The sequence below is a fragment of the Mesoplodon mirus genome (assembly GCF_964341445.2).
Source record: "Mesoplodon mirus genome assembly, chromosome: 16".
NCBI classification, from domain to species: Eukaryota; Metazoa; Chordata; class Mammalia; order Artiodactyla; family Ziphiidae; genus Mesoplodon; species Mesoplodon mirus.
This window is the reverse complement of record NC_138992.1, coordinates 14904776-14919208: the sequence shown is the minus strand read 5'-3', so window position 1 is coordinate 14919208 and position 14433 is coordinate 14904776. Positions and strand designations below refer to the sequence as shown.

The 14433-nt window shown below is 43.0% G+C and overlaps 1 protein-coding gene across 1 annotated transcript in view; it reads left to right on the top strand.

The window, feature by feature from the left end:
• TRMT12 (tRNA methyltransferase 12 homolog) overlaps nt 1-13936 on the top strand; it is a 47326-nt gene extending 33390 nt beyond the window's left edge. Inside the window, 2 exon segments of the mRNA XM_082600812.1 lie at nt 8129-9681; nt 9684-13936. Of these exon segments, the coding sequence (XP_082456938.1) occupies nt 8382-9681; nt 9684-9742 (1359 nt within the window). The 5' untranslated portion in view covers nt 8129-8381 and the 3' untranslated portion in view covers nt 9743-13936.
• Nucleotides 13937-14433: the final 497 nt, after the last annotated feature.

Here is a 14433-nt window from a genome sequence, read left to right as displayed (position 1 = left end):
CTGAACTTGAAGGGGTCACTGTCCAGCCAGGTAGATCTCTGTACTCAGTGGCATGTGCCACATGTGAGAAATGAACAGAGCTTTTAAGGGCACCCTAGCAGAGGCATGAGTTCCTCCAGACGTGAGGGTGTGGTAGAGGGAGGGAGGGAGGGAACATGGTTGAGAAAGTAGGAGGGGTGATGCCTGAGCTGAGTTTCAAGGTGAGGAGGGTGTAGGTAGGTGAGGAGGGTGTAGGGAGAGATGAGGGATAGGAATACCCTTCAGCATTCTCCCTGGGCTGTGATAGGTCATCTTCTTTAGTGATTTCCTAAAGCCTGAAGGTGAATGGACTGGCCAGGTGGGTAAGAAGCATCCAGTGGGCAGAAGGAAGGTGGGGAGTATGTTCAGAGCCCTCACTACACCCACACAGAGTGATGCAATCTCTAAGCACCAGTCTGTTTTCCCATGAATGCACCCCCTGGTGGAGACACCTGGTAATACATGTACATTCAGGCGGCGCCACTCTATTCACTGGTCCCAGGCTTTTAAGCCAGCAGCTCTAATCCAGAGCTCTAAACTATGTATCTAAATTTTTATTTATAAATTTTGGAAAGAGTTATAGTACTAATGTATTATGTACTTTACTAAATATATGCAGATATAGAAATTAAACATATGAGATATAAAAAATAAATCAAAATAAGAAAAATTTAGTATTTCCCCTCCTCACCCACTAGGACCATCTTGTATACTCATGGGGTGCATTGCATCATTTTGGAGCCCTGTGAAAATCAGTGTTGTCAAATTGTTCTTCAAAGCAGCATAGGGACAGTGGTTAAAAATGTAGACTCAGGAGTCAGCTGGCCTTTATGCGAATCCTGGCTCCACCACTTCCTAGCTGTGTGACAACCTCAATATTGCTTTCTTTGAAACACAAACAATAATAGTACACACCTCATAGAGTTCTTGGAAAGGCTAATTAGTATAAAACATTGACATCCGTGCTTGGCACATGGTAAGCACTTGTTAAACATTATTATTTTCCTCAATGCCTCTATTAAAAATAGCTTAAAATCTTTGGTTTTACATTGTCCTTAAAAAAACCCAGGTGGGAGGAAAAGGAGAGAGAAACCTGGAAGGACTTCCTGAAAAAGGTGACCCCCAATCTGAATTGGAATTTTGAGAAACACATAGGAGTTTGCTGGGTGAAGATGAAGGCAACAAGAGTCAGTTCAGCCTTTTCTTAGGTAAACTATACATTTTATTAACACTTTTTCCATAGATCCTGTTCTTGGCCCTTATGTCTCCTTCCTGTCATTCATTCTGAATCCTTCTCCAGAACCTGTTTGTTGTTTCCAGGGGCTTTTTCACCTACTGCCTACAGGAATGCCTGACTTTCGCTCACTCTCCCTTATGCATCTCGATTATTTCCATAATCGGAAAGTAAAACCAGCCCACTTCCCAGCCTCCCCGGCAGTCGGTGGTGGGGGGAGGGTTGGCAATAAGACCCTCCTGTCCCAGAGGGGTAGGCGGCAGTCCACGTGGTGGACATTTCTTATTTCTTCTTGCTCTGCCCTATTCTTCCTGACCCAGTGAGCTCACAGAGCCTAGAAGTTCAGTGCCTGTCTTGAAACCACAAGGATAAAAGGGTCACACTGAGGCTGAGAAGGAGCCTGGGTTACTGAGGATTTTCCTGAACAGCTACAGCAGCCCTGGACGTTTATATTAAAATAGATTTGCCTCTCCACCCACTGCGGAGCCGCTGTTTTGGAGGTTTCCGTTACTTGTTGCCAAATACACTCACACATCCAGATTAACCATGTCAATAAGGGATGTCTAATAGAGACTGATGAAAAAAGGCCCATGGGAAAGGGTACGACCCCTGAGAAGCCGGGAAAATCCAAACCATCTGAAACCCAAGAATTCAGAGGCTTCGACTACTTTGCTGCTGGTTATTGCTGCCATCTAGTGGCAGTATTTTGGAACTAAAATTCTTTCTGACCATAAACTCTGCAGATCTTTCTTCGTTCCTTTCCTCATTCATTCACTCACTTATGTGTTCATTCTACAGATACTTTATGAGGATGTACTATGTGTGGTGGACCCTCCTAAATGCAGTAAGGGAATATGATAATGAGGGGGAAATCCAGCTCCTTGCCACTTCAAACATACACACTTGGGGGGAGATAGCCACTAATCAAACTTAAAAATGGAAAAGTAATATTAAAACAGAAAAAAAAGAAAAAGTTGGGAAGGGTATAAGAGAAGAGCATGGTGCTATGAAAATCGTTGATAAGGATTTGACTTATAGGGCAGATGGGTAGGAGGTTAGAGAGGGTTTTCCTGAGGATGTGCCCATTGGCCTGAAATCTCAGGAGGAACCAAGTGAGACTGCAGTGAGAGCAGTCATGAAAGTGAGCTGCAACGAAGAGAGAGAGTATGTTGAATACAAGGGAATAAAAGGCCATGCATTTAGATATACTCTGAACAGTCTGGTTTCTGAACTGAGACTATGTTTGTGAATTGTGGTGACAATAGAATATTTTACCTGAGCATGAGCTGTAAAGGTATCAGCTAACAGATCTATAGACCACTCCACCCAACAACAGCAGAATACATATTCTTCTTCTCAAGAGCACATGGAACAGTCTCCAGGATAGACCATATGCTAAGCCATAAAACAAGCCTTGATAAATTTAAAAGGATTGAAATCATACCAAAGTATGTTCTCTGACCACAGTGGACTGAAATTAGAAATCAGTGACAAGGGAGGGACTTCCCTGGTGGCAGAGTGGTTAAGAATCCGCCTGCCAATGCAGGTGACCTGGGTTTGAGCCCTGGTCCTGGAAGATCCCACATGCGGCGGAGCAACTAAGCCTGTGCACCACAACTAACTGAGCCTGTGCTCTAGAGCCCACGAGCCACAAATCCTGAAGCCCACATGCCTAGAGCCCGTGCTCTGCAACAAGAGAAGCCACCACAATGAGAAACCCGTGCACCACAACGAAGAGTAGCACCCGCTCACGCAACTAGAGAAAGCCTGCATGCAGCAACAAAGACCCAATGCAGCCAAAAATTAATTAATTAATTGATTGATTGATCAGAAAAAAAGAAATCAATGACAAGGAATTTTGGGGAATTCCAAGCATTATAAATTAAACAATGCACTCCTAAATAACCAATGGGTCAAAGAAGGAAAGCTACAGGTGGTCTGTGTCTTCAGGCATGAACAGGGGAAGGACTGCCCCAGTGAGTAGTAAGGCAAAATAAAGGTGCTTTCAGGTTATGACCCATGCATTTTGAATATTCATTTTACCATTTACATTTAAACCACTACAAATCAATAAGTTAAAAGACAAATAATTCATATTGAGATTTTATTATAGAACATTAAAAATTCACTAAACCTATCCACTAATGAATTAAAGTGAGAACTTTTCAGATAAGATATTTTATTAAAACTTGTTATTTTTATTTTAAGTTTTTATAAATTAAATATTACAAAGTCTCAAACTCCAGGTATCATAATATGAATTATTTAAAGCCAACATACAATAATGGAATACTCATTTATGGCATAATATGCTTTATAATGTGACAATGTAGCTCTTTTTATAATAAAACAAAGTTTATGAAAGACCCCGAACAGCCTAAGACATCTTGAGAAAAAGGAAGAAAACCCGAGATATCACATGCCCAGACTTGAAAGTATACTACAAAGCTATTGTAATCAAAATGGTGTGGTACTGGCACAAAAACAGACATAAATAGATCAATGGAACAGAATAGAGAGTCCCAAAATATGAGCAATTAATCTACAACAAAGGAGGCAAGACATATACTTAGGGAAAAGAGAGTCTCTTCAATACATGGCATTGGGAAAACTGGACAGCTACCTGCAGAAGAATGAAACTGGACTATTTTCTTACACCATGTACAAAAATAAACTCAAAATGGATTAAAGACAATGTAAGACCTGAAATCATAAAACTCCTAGAAGAAAACAAGCTATAACCTCCTTGACGTCAGACTTTAGCAATGTTTTTTTGGATATGTCTCCTCAGGCAGGGCAAAAAAAGGGCAACAAAATAAACAAATGGGACCACATTAAACTAAAAAGGCCTTTGCACAGCGAAGTAAACCATCAACAAAATGAAAATGCAACCTACTGAAAGGGGAGAGAGATTTGCAAATGATATATTCAACAAGGAATTGATACCCAAAATATATAAAGAACTACAACTCAATATCAAAAAGACAAACAGGCCATTTAAAACATGGGCAGAGGGCCTTAATAGACATTTTTCCAAAGAATATATACATATGGTCAACAGCACATGAAAAGATGATCAGCATCACTAATCATCAGGGAAATGCAAATCAAAACCACCATGAGGTATCACCTCACACCTGTCAGAATGTCTATCAACAAAAAGGCAAGAAACAAGCATTGGCAAGGATGTGAAGAAAAGAGAACCCTTGTGCACACTTGGTGGGAGTGTAAACTGGTGCAGCCACTATGGAAAACAGTGTGGAGGTTCCTCAAAAAATTAAAAATAGAACTACCCTACGATCCAATAATTACACCTCTGGATATTTATCTGAAGAAAACAAAAACACTAATTTGAAAAGATATATGTACCCACATGTTCATTGCAGCACTATTTACAATAGCTATGGAAGCAACCTAAGTGTCCATTCATAGATGAATGGATAAAGAAGATATGTTATACATATATACAATGGAATATTACTCAGCCATAAAAGAGAATGAAATCTTGCCATTTACAGCAAAATAGATGGACCTGGAGAATATTATGCTAAGTGAAATAAGTCAGAGAGAAAAACAAATATCCTATGATATTACTTATAGTGGAATCTAAAAAACAAAACAAATGAAGAAACATAACAAAAGAGAACAGACTCATAGACACAGAGGACAAACTGGTGGTTGCCAGTGGGGAGAGGGGGAAGGAGGATGGATGAAATAGATGAAGGGGATTAAGAGGTACAAAGTTCCATCTATAAGAAAAATAAGTCACAGGGATGTAATGTACACATAGAGAATATAGTCAATAATATAGTAACAACTTTGTATGGTGACAGATGGTCACTGGTCCTATTGCAGTAATCATTTCATAATGTATAAAAATATCAAATCACTATGCTGTACACCTGAAAATAATATAATATTTTATGTTAATTATAAGTCAATTAAAAATTTTTTAAGTCTATGAAAAAAATACATTGACATAACATAAATAGAGTCAAGTAATAGTGTGTCATCGGTGAAATAAATACAGGCAGATGTCCATTCAGGAAGCTGTGAGACAAGGTCTATGGCAATGTCACCGTGGACAGAGAGATGGAGATTCCCTGTGGAACTATGTCAAGGCGGGTCAAGTCCATCAAAAATGGAGATGGCTTTGTTTTAAACACCGAGGGCAAGAACAAGGCATAAGTAAAAGTCCCAGGTTTCTGACGTGAGTGTCTAGGAGACTGGCAGGGGCATTTCACGAGCTAAAGAGAAGTGGGGAGAAGTGAGTGCATTTTGGAAGTGTTGAGTTTGAAGTGCCTGGGAGACACCACGTAGGGAGGAAATGGTAGACCATTATACCCATAAAAAGAAGCATTCAGTGAGGGAGGAGGAAAAGCAACAGGATGTGTTCTTCAAAAGGTAAGAGAAGGAGGGCTTGATCTCTTCTCCACACTCACAAAACATGAAGAAACTGAAACTCCAGGAACATTTAAACTTATTTGTGAATGTACCAATAACACAAAATTGAGTTGTGTGAAGGCAAGAACTGCATCTTATTCAATTCTCTGTGCTTCAACGAGCTTAGCACTTGGGGAGATTAGCAAATAGTTGGTGTTCAAAATATGCAAAAGTGATGCTGAAATGAATGAACAAAAGAAGAGGGACCCAGTGGAAGGGAAAGGCATTCCAGGTGCATCCATCAGAGTGAAGAAAGGTAGGAAGAGAAAAATAATTAAAGGGAAGCAATTATTCCTCCTTATTTTCAGGCTCCAGGATATCTCAAGCTGAGAACGAAAGCTCTTGTATATACAGCCAGCCCAACACAGTTCAGAACCTCATTCCTACAGGGGGGAAAGCCCTTAAAGGATTGAATGTAGCCTCTTGTGAAGCATATGATCCCTTGGTCTTCAGTATGCTGGCGTCTCATCAAGAAGAGATGGTTATACAAACGCATCTCCAGGTGGGGTCTCTGTGACTGAGATTAAGGTGGAATTAGATCTTTCTGGCCACTCTGGGAGGGTCAGTTTGTGAAAAAGTTTGCCCAACCTCCCCTCTCCTCTCCAGCTAATCTCCCTAGCCTACTTCTCCTTTACTAAGTAACTATCCTCTTCTGTATTTGAACTCATGGGTTGTCTACAAGCTTGTTTATTATGGTCATTGCTGGTTACTTTTGCTTTGTTCTGATTTTAATGAGTTCAAGTGATGGAACTGGTGGGGAAAGTGAGGTCATGTGCTTGAGTGACGGGGATCAAAGTGGCCATCTACAAGTGTGGCTCATTTGTAAATCTGCAATTTTAAAAGGACCATTTCCAGCACTCAGACATTGCTGGCTTTCAATCATATCCCTCCATATTTTGTTTATCTCAGGTTAAAAGTAAGGTGTAGTGTGGGTCAAAGTTTGTATGACCTTATTTTAATTATTGTTGCAAGATGTCAGACTGATGTTGGAACAGAAAGAAACCTAGAGAAAGAACATTTTGTAAGATATGACTTCTCCCATCCCCTGCTATAAATAATAAACTAAAGGGAGTTTCGATTTGTTTGAGACCCAGAAAAAATTTTTCCTGACTGCATCATAGATTTTCTGAAGATTTTTCTAGTAAATAAAAATAACATTTGTTTATCATATACAATTTATAACTAGAGAAAATGTATAAAAGAAAATGGAATCATCTGTAATTACATCACATACAGGGAATCTCAGTGAGTCGATGTTCACATATTAGAGCATGCCCTAATAAATTTATTTATGCGCAAAAATAAATAATATGCCATGATCTAAGGCACAATTATAGATTTTGCAATTAGCACTGCAATAAGAGTAACATCCCATGTCATTAAAATTTCATATGATCATCATCATAATTGTATAATATTTCCATCAAAAGGATGTACCATAATTCTTTTAACCTTTCATCTTTAGGTTTAAAACAACAAGGACCATTTTAGTGTAACAATCTTTGTCTGAATTTGGGATCATTTCTACATTTATGGAATGGGTTAACAGTTAAATAAGTATGAACATGTTCAAGTCTCTTTGTGCTCAAAGCAATCATTCTCTTAATAACTATAGTATTTGCCAAGCCATTACTCATGGCCAGGAACTATACAAGATGCTGGGCCCATAGCAATAAACAGAAAAAGAATATCCCTTATCCATGAGAACATTATTTGCTACCGGGGGAGAGAGGCTTTTAAGTATAAACAAATAAATAGCAAAACAAGAGCTAAAGAAGAAATTGCAGTGTTAAATAGACATAATGTGGAGGGAAGAGAGTGTTTAATGAAGGCCTCACAAGAAGATGACCTTCAGACAAATCACCAGCCATTGTATCTTCTAGGGGAAGGGCATTTCAGACAAATAGGACAGCAAGTACAAAGGCAAGAGCACAAGAAAAGGTTTGGCCAATTTTATAAAGGAAGCGAAAGGAGACTGGTGTCCCTAGAACGTGTTTAGTCAAGGGAACAGTTCCATCTCAGGCTGAGATTTAGGTGCCAGATTTAGGCGCAGCACGGGACTAAGGGAAGGCTTTCTCCAAATTCATTGCATCATTCCAGGTTCACTTCTTTCGATTTGTGAGCAGCATTGCAGAGAGTATCTGAAGGTTCTGGAGGATACCAACTAATTTGAAGTTTTTAAGCCGGCAGAATTCCTTTGGTTTTTTTTTTGTTTGTTTGTTTGTTTTGCGGTACGCGGGCCTCTCACTGTTGTGGCCTCTCCCGTTGCGGAGCATAAGCTCCGGACGCGCAGGCTCAGCGGCCATCGCTCACGGGCCCAGCCGCTCCGCGGCATTTGGGATCTTCCCGGCCCGGGGCACGAACCTGTGTCCCCTGCATCGGCAGGCGGACTCTCAACCACAGAATTCCTTCTTGTTATTAATTTCCCCCTAGGCAGGAACAAGCTAACGGTTGGCCACAACAAAGATGGCGGCAGCGGCCTCACACGGCAACGGCAACGTCGACGCCATTCATCAACGAGCGCGATAATATCATATAGTTCCGCCTTGCCGGTTTGACGTCACTTCCGGCCCCAGCCAGCCGGGTGCGCGCCTGTCTTCCGGCTTTGCGTTTGGATGTGCGGACGGAGGTGAGTGGACTCGCGGAGTCTCGCCGAGGGAATCCCAGGGAATGCGGGGCCAGCAACATGGACAGGGCAGGCGGGAAGTCCGCGGCTGTTGTCGCAGTTGTGACTGAACCGCGGTTTACCCAGCAATACAGGGAATATCTCGAGAAGCAGAAACTCCTGGAGAGACAGCACCGTGCGGAAAAGATGCCGGATGGCTCCGTGGCGCTACCGGTGTTGGGAGAGGCCCTCACTGAGCAGCACCTGCGGGAGCTGAGGAATCGTGTGGCTCCAGGCAGCACCTGTGTGCTAACGCAGCTCCTGAGTCCTGTTCCTTCAAAGAAGGCCCAGGCTTGTTCACCTGCCCAAAGGCTGTGTCTTGAGGTGAGTCGCTGGGTAGAGGGCCGCGGAGTGACGTGGTCAGCTCAGCTGGAGGCTGAGCTGCCCCGATCTTGGCAACGACATGGTGACCTCTTGTTGCTGAGTGAGGACTGTTTCCAAGCCAAGCAATGGAGAAATCTGGAACCAGAACTCTGGGAGACGGTTGCCTCGGCACTTGGCGTCCAGCGTTTGGCCAAACGAGGGCGGGTGTCACCGGATGGCACTCGAACTCCAGCAGTGAGTCTGCTGCTGGGCGACCATGGCTGGGTAGAGCATGTGGATAATGGGATCCGATATAAGTTTGACGTCACCCAGTGCATGTTCTCCTTCGGAAACATCACTGAGAAGCTTCGTGTGGCATCGCTGCCCTGTGCTGGAGAGGTGCTGGTGGACCTCTACGCAGGGATTGGTTATTTTACCTTGCCTTTCCTAGTTCATGCCGGTGCTGCCTTCGTCCATGCCTGCGAGTGGAACCCGCATGCTGTAGTTGCTCTGAGAAATAACCTGGAGCTCAATGGAGTAGCTGGTCGATGCCAGATACACTTCGGGGATAACAGAAAACTGAAGCTCTCAAACATTGCGGACAGGGTGAACCTGGGGCTGATTCCCAGCTCTGAAGAAGGCTGGCCCATTGCCTGCCAAACGCTAAGACAGGATGCTGGAGGCATTTTGCATATTCACCAAAATGTGGAATCTTTCCCAGGGAAGACTCTCCAGCCTCCTGGAAGCAGTGAAATGGAAAAGGAGGATTGGTCTTCTCCTCAGCAAATGATCACCAACCAGTTGAAAAATGGAGCTGCCAGTGATTCTAGGGAAAAAATGCTGTCAGCCGCCACCAAGCCAGAGTGGCAAAGGTGGGCGGAAGCTGCAGAAACTCGAATTGCCACTCTTCTTCAACAGGTGCACGGGAAACCGTGGAAGACACAAATCCTGCACATCCAACCAGTGAAATCCTATGCTCCCCACGTGGATCACATAGTCCTGGATCTGGAATGCCGCCCCTGTCCTCTAGTTGGCTAGAGAAGGTGGATCCTGAGACAGGAGGATCTACGTGTGAGTGACCCTTAAAGCATCAACTCAGGCTGGGGCCTCACCTCTCTTGTCTCCTGGTAATCTATTTTAATATTTTGTGGCCCTAAAAGCAGGCTCTTAATCAATACATATTATTTCATTTGTCTTCCATTAACACCCTACAGAATGAGCTGCGTATCTGGGAGAAGTAGTGTGGCTCATTGAAATGAGGCCTGGCTGTGCAATCATGAGTTCTGAATTCCGACCTTAGTTCTATCTCACCTGGGGTACAGGGTTCCAGTATTCCTTTGGCCTTGAATTTTCTCATTTGCAAAATGAGGGATTCTTGGCAAGGTCTCACACGGCTGTCACCTAATAAACAGTCACACACAGGGCATTGGTTATTTTAGAGTGAAGGACGCAGTGCTGTTTCCAAAATCACTGCAGCTACAGTATGGAAACTCACCTGAGTGGGGCCAGGATGGAAGCAGGGAGAAGGGCGAGGAGGCTTCTGTGGCGGTTCAGGCATGAGATGATGGTGGCTCGGACTAGGGTGGTGGCAGTGGGAGGTGAATGGATTTGAGAAGTAAAATCGATGGGTCTGAGCATTGGAGTCCAAAGCAAGGCATTCAAGTGGTGCTGCTTGGTTATTATGACTGACTAAATCGGAGGGAAGAGAACAAAAATTACTCTAGTGTATGACCTCCACGTGTCTACTTTAGCATTCCTAAATGAGTGGGTGTGGGGAGGGTGTGTCTTAGGTTTATTATAGTAGAGAAAGTGTTAAGAATGACTGCTTTAAATGACAGGGCAGGGAAACTAGACTTCCAGCCTTAGCTAGTGCAGTAGCTGCCAACTGCTAGCTAATTTTTAAAGTTTGAATTAAAATCTTAGATTTTTACAGGGCTCAGACTCCCTTTCCATCTTCCTTCCCTGGCTGAGAACATCAGGGCCAACATAAGGAGCTCTAAGGCATGTGAGATACTGTGCAGTTTTCCAAGCCTCCCCTTATCTTATGGCTCTCTGCCAGTGCCATTGTTTACTGTTGGAATGACTAAATGTAAGGAATCACTGTTTACCTTTAGGATGACTAACTGTCGAGAATCAATTTTCAGAGCGTTGTTTTGGTGCACTCTGAAGCCATCTGGGCTTGTTTTCCTCATGAAGGAAATACAGAAAAGTGTGGTTTGGGAGTTCCCTGGTGGCCTAGTGGTTAGGATTCTAGGCTTTCACTGCTGTGGCCTGGGTTCAGTCCCCGGTAGGGGAACTGAGATCCCGCAAGCCGTGTGGCGAGGCCAAAAAAAAGAAGAAGGAGAAGTGTGGCTTTATCAGGATTTTGATTGTACCTGGCATTTGTCTGGCTGTGGTTGGGCTGGGCTGCTTGTTCTCTTGCAGCAGCGCCAGTAAGGACAGGATTAGGTGCTGCTTGTGTTCTGAAAATAGTAAATGCCTCCTATAAACATGAGCCACAGGAAACAGGAAGCGGCATTAGATACTGTCTCTGAGGAGCTCCCAAGCCAGCAACAGACGTAACACAAATGCTGCAAGAGTCAGAACGCAGAAAGTGCCGTATGAGTGACAGCTCGTTGTAGGAGTGTAAAGGTGGGGAAGGAAAAAAAAGCTCTGAGAATTGAATGAGGAGGTCTTCAGAGAGGTAGTGTTTGAATTGGCTCTTAAAAACTGGGTGAGATTTTGTTAAGTGGAGTCAGATGCTGGTTGAAGAGACTAACAGGTGCCAGAGTTTGGAAACTCAGGGTGTTTGGAGCGTTGCCATTAGATCAGTTGGGAAGAGAAGAAGCAGTGAGAGACGTGCTGAAGATGGGGGTCGCTGTAAGGATTAAAAAGGAGAGTGTCTTGTGCAGAGTAGGCCCCCAGGAAATGTTGGCTATCATGTGACCCCGCAGAGGGAGCCTGCTAGATTCCATTCCCATCCCACAGAACAGCCTTCCTGCGTTTGCCTTCATCATTTCACACGCTGGGTTTGTTCTCACACCTGTGCCTACAGCATTCTCTCCTCAAGCTAAAGATGCCAGGCGGGGCTTGATCCAATCCAGGGGGAGAAGCAATGAGGAAGATGAGTCAGGGAGCCGCAGGTCCAGGGGCTGAGGAGTTAGCTTCCTGCCATAAGCTGTGGGAGAGGCAGCTGATGTCACGTGCACCCAAATGAATTCATTCAACTTGTTATACGTATCAGGCCCTGAGTGTCAGTGGGGAAAGAAGATTGACATGGGCTCTGCCTTCGTGGCCTTTAGGTCCACTCACTCAGCTCCTGGCTCCTCTGCCTTCTGTGTGACCTGAGGCAAGTCATGAATCTCTCACGATTTCGTTTGCTCGTCTGTATGCTGGAGTTAACAACTGAACATATCCTGAAGGGAAGTTGTTGGGTTTAAATGAGTTAACATACGTTAACTGTCATCACAGTGACTGGTATATCGTGAATATTTCAGTCTTTGTATGAGGGCAACTACCATTTCCCAATTTGGCTGTGAGGGATTGCTGCGCATCTGCTTTACTTACAGCAGAATGACTTTATTTTGAAAGCCATTCAGTGGTTTATTAGGATGTTCTGTGAATTTCCCCATCAGGCACTGTGCGGAGGGCCAGGGACGTAGAGGTGAGTAAACCTGAGTCCTGCCCACAATGGAATCACCATCTGGTGACACGGACACAGATGAAGCAATGTCAGTACTGTGTACTAAGTGCACATATAGAAACAAGTGGGTTTTTACAGGCACACGTAGGATCTGGGCTCTGGAAGGCGGGAGCAGGGATGCCTAAGCTGAGAGTGCGCAGTTACGTGTGATGGGAGAGAATACGGGTCCTTTAAGCCTCTTCTCCACCTGAGTATATCCATTTACAGTAGTTTTCTCCAAGCACTTGCTGGATGGCCTGACCTGGAAGAGACATTTAGTGGAACCAAGGAAACAAGACTGAAGGGGTCAGGAGGCTCATGGCGTCCTTACAAATTCAATCCAGGAATTTGTAAAAGCTCTAAAGGCTTCCTTTGCGGGCATTAGTATTAGTTGCTGATTAATGTACCCACTTGATGGAGAAGTTGTGATTAAAAAACAATAATGATGATTTTATCAAACTCCCTCAACCATGAGCTGCTCTATTCATTCACTCCTTAATCTTAATAAATTACATGCATGTACTAATACACGAGTATAATGTATATATTTAAAATGTACAAACGGAGAAATTTAAAAGCGATGAGACACAAATATATAGAAAAAGCATTTTTAATTCAGTTTCTTCCACCCTGGGCACACGTGTGAGAAGAAACCCAGTATATGTCACTCTGAACAGCCTCAAGGTGCAGCCACTTCACGTGGGCAAGCCATAAAACTAGTCATTTTCAAACTAAACTATTACTTTAAGTGATTAAAACTATTTTCATATTTTTAAAAGCATTTTTGAGTTTTGTTCTGGAATACAGTTAGGTTACTTGGAAACAGTTTGATCTTTTTGAGTCTTGCTTTTAAGCATTTGTTAGAGCAGCATATAGTCTAGGATTAATTTTTTTCCATTATTGAAGCAAGACCTTTCTTCGTTCTCTGACGCCTTGTGAATTATGAGATTTTCCACTCTTGCTGTATGTAGAAACAGGAATTATCCACCACCCTGTGTGGTGTGAGCTCTGAGTATTTTTTCCTATAATCCTTTCTGGTGGGTCTTTTGTTGGCTTTTGGTAGTTTCCTATCATGTGGGCCGATCATTACTCAGCTGAAAACTTTTAAGGCAACGGTCAGCAGATCTCTGGAGTTCCCTTTGTGTGCGGCTTTCTCCTCTCTGGCATTCTACCCTGTGAACTCTACTTACTTGGGCTCCCAGGACTCACCTCCTCACCTCAGGGAGTCAGACTGCTGGCCTCCACTCCATGCTCGTGCGACAGCCTGGAAAACTTCTCCAGGCTGTAAGTTGGAGCAATTGTATGGCTCACCTGGTTGGTTTTCCACCTCTCATGGACCATTGCTCTTCATCGCCTATGTCCGATGCCTTGAGGGCCATTGTTTCATAAATTTTGTCAATTTTTTAAAACTATTTAGAAGTTTATAATAATTGTTTTGACGTAAATGTACTAGCTTTCACAATCATTATTGATGAAATTCACTCTAGCAATAATATACCTACTTCAGCTGACACAGTGTTTCAACATGTAAAGCACATAAGAATTTCTTGCTACAATTATGTTTGGAATGCTTACCTATATTATAAAATGACTATTAAAATATTAGCAATGATATCTTTCTGATTAGATATGATAATAACTGGCAAGATTTCCGGACCAACAATCACACACAATTTCAGAGAGGCCAGAAACAGTGAGAAAATAGGTATTTGTCTCTTTGGGTTTTTAAAGGTCAAGGTTGAATCCAAGGTAAGTAGAAAATATTGAATATGAGGCTACAACTGAATTTTGGTATAACACACATATTAGGTAGGTAGGTAGATACAGATGGATAGACTGTCCTAGTTTTCCTTTTTTTCTTTTAGTAATTGAATTTTATTTTAAGATCAAAGCTAAACGTACAGTTTCAAAATTCAAAGAAAAGTAGCAAAACTTTATGGAAAAAACCAAGCAGTTCTGCAGCCCCATGGTGAAGCAGCTGTCCTGCAGCTCCTTTCTCTTCACTTTGTGTGTCTACTTTCAGCACTTTCACATGGGCCTATGTGCCAAAGGAGATGCAGGACCTAACCTACATGTACCAACAGGAGCCATGAGAGTCTGTTGAACTGG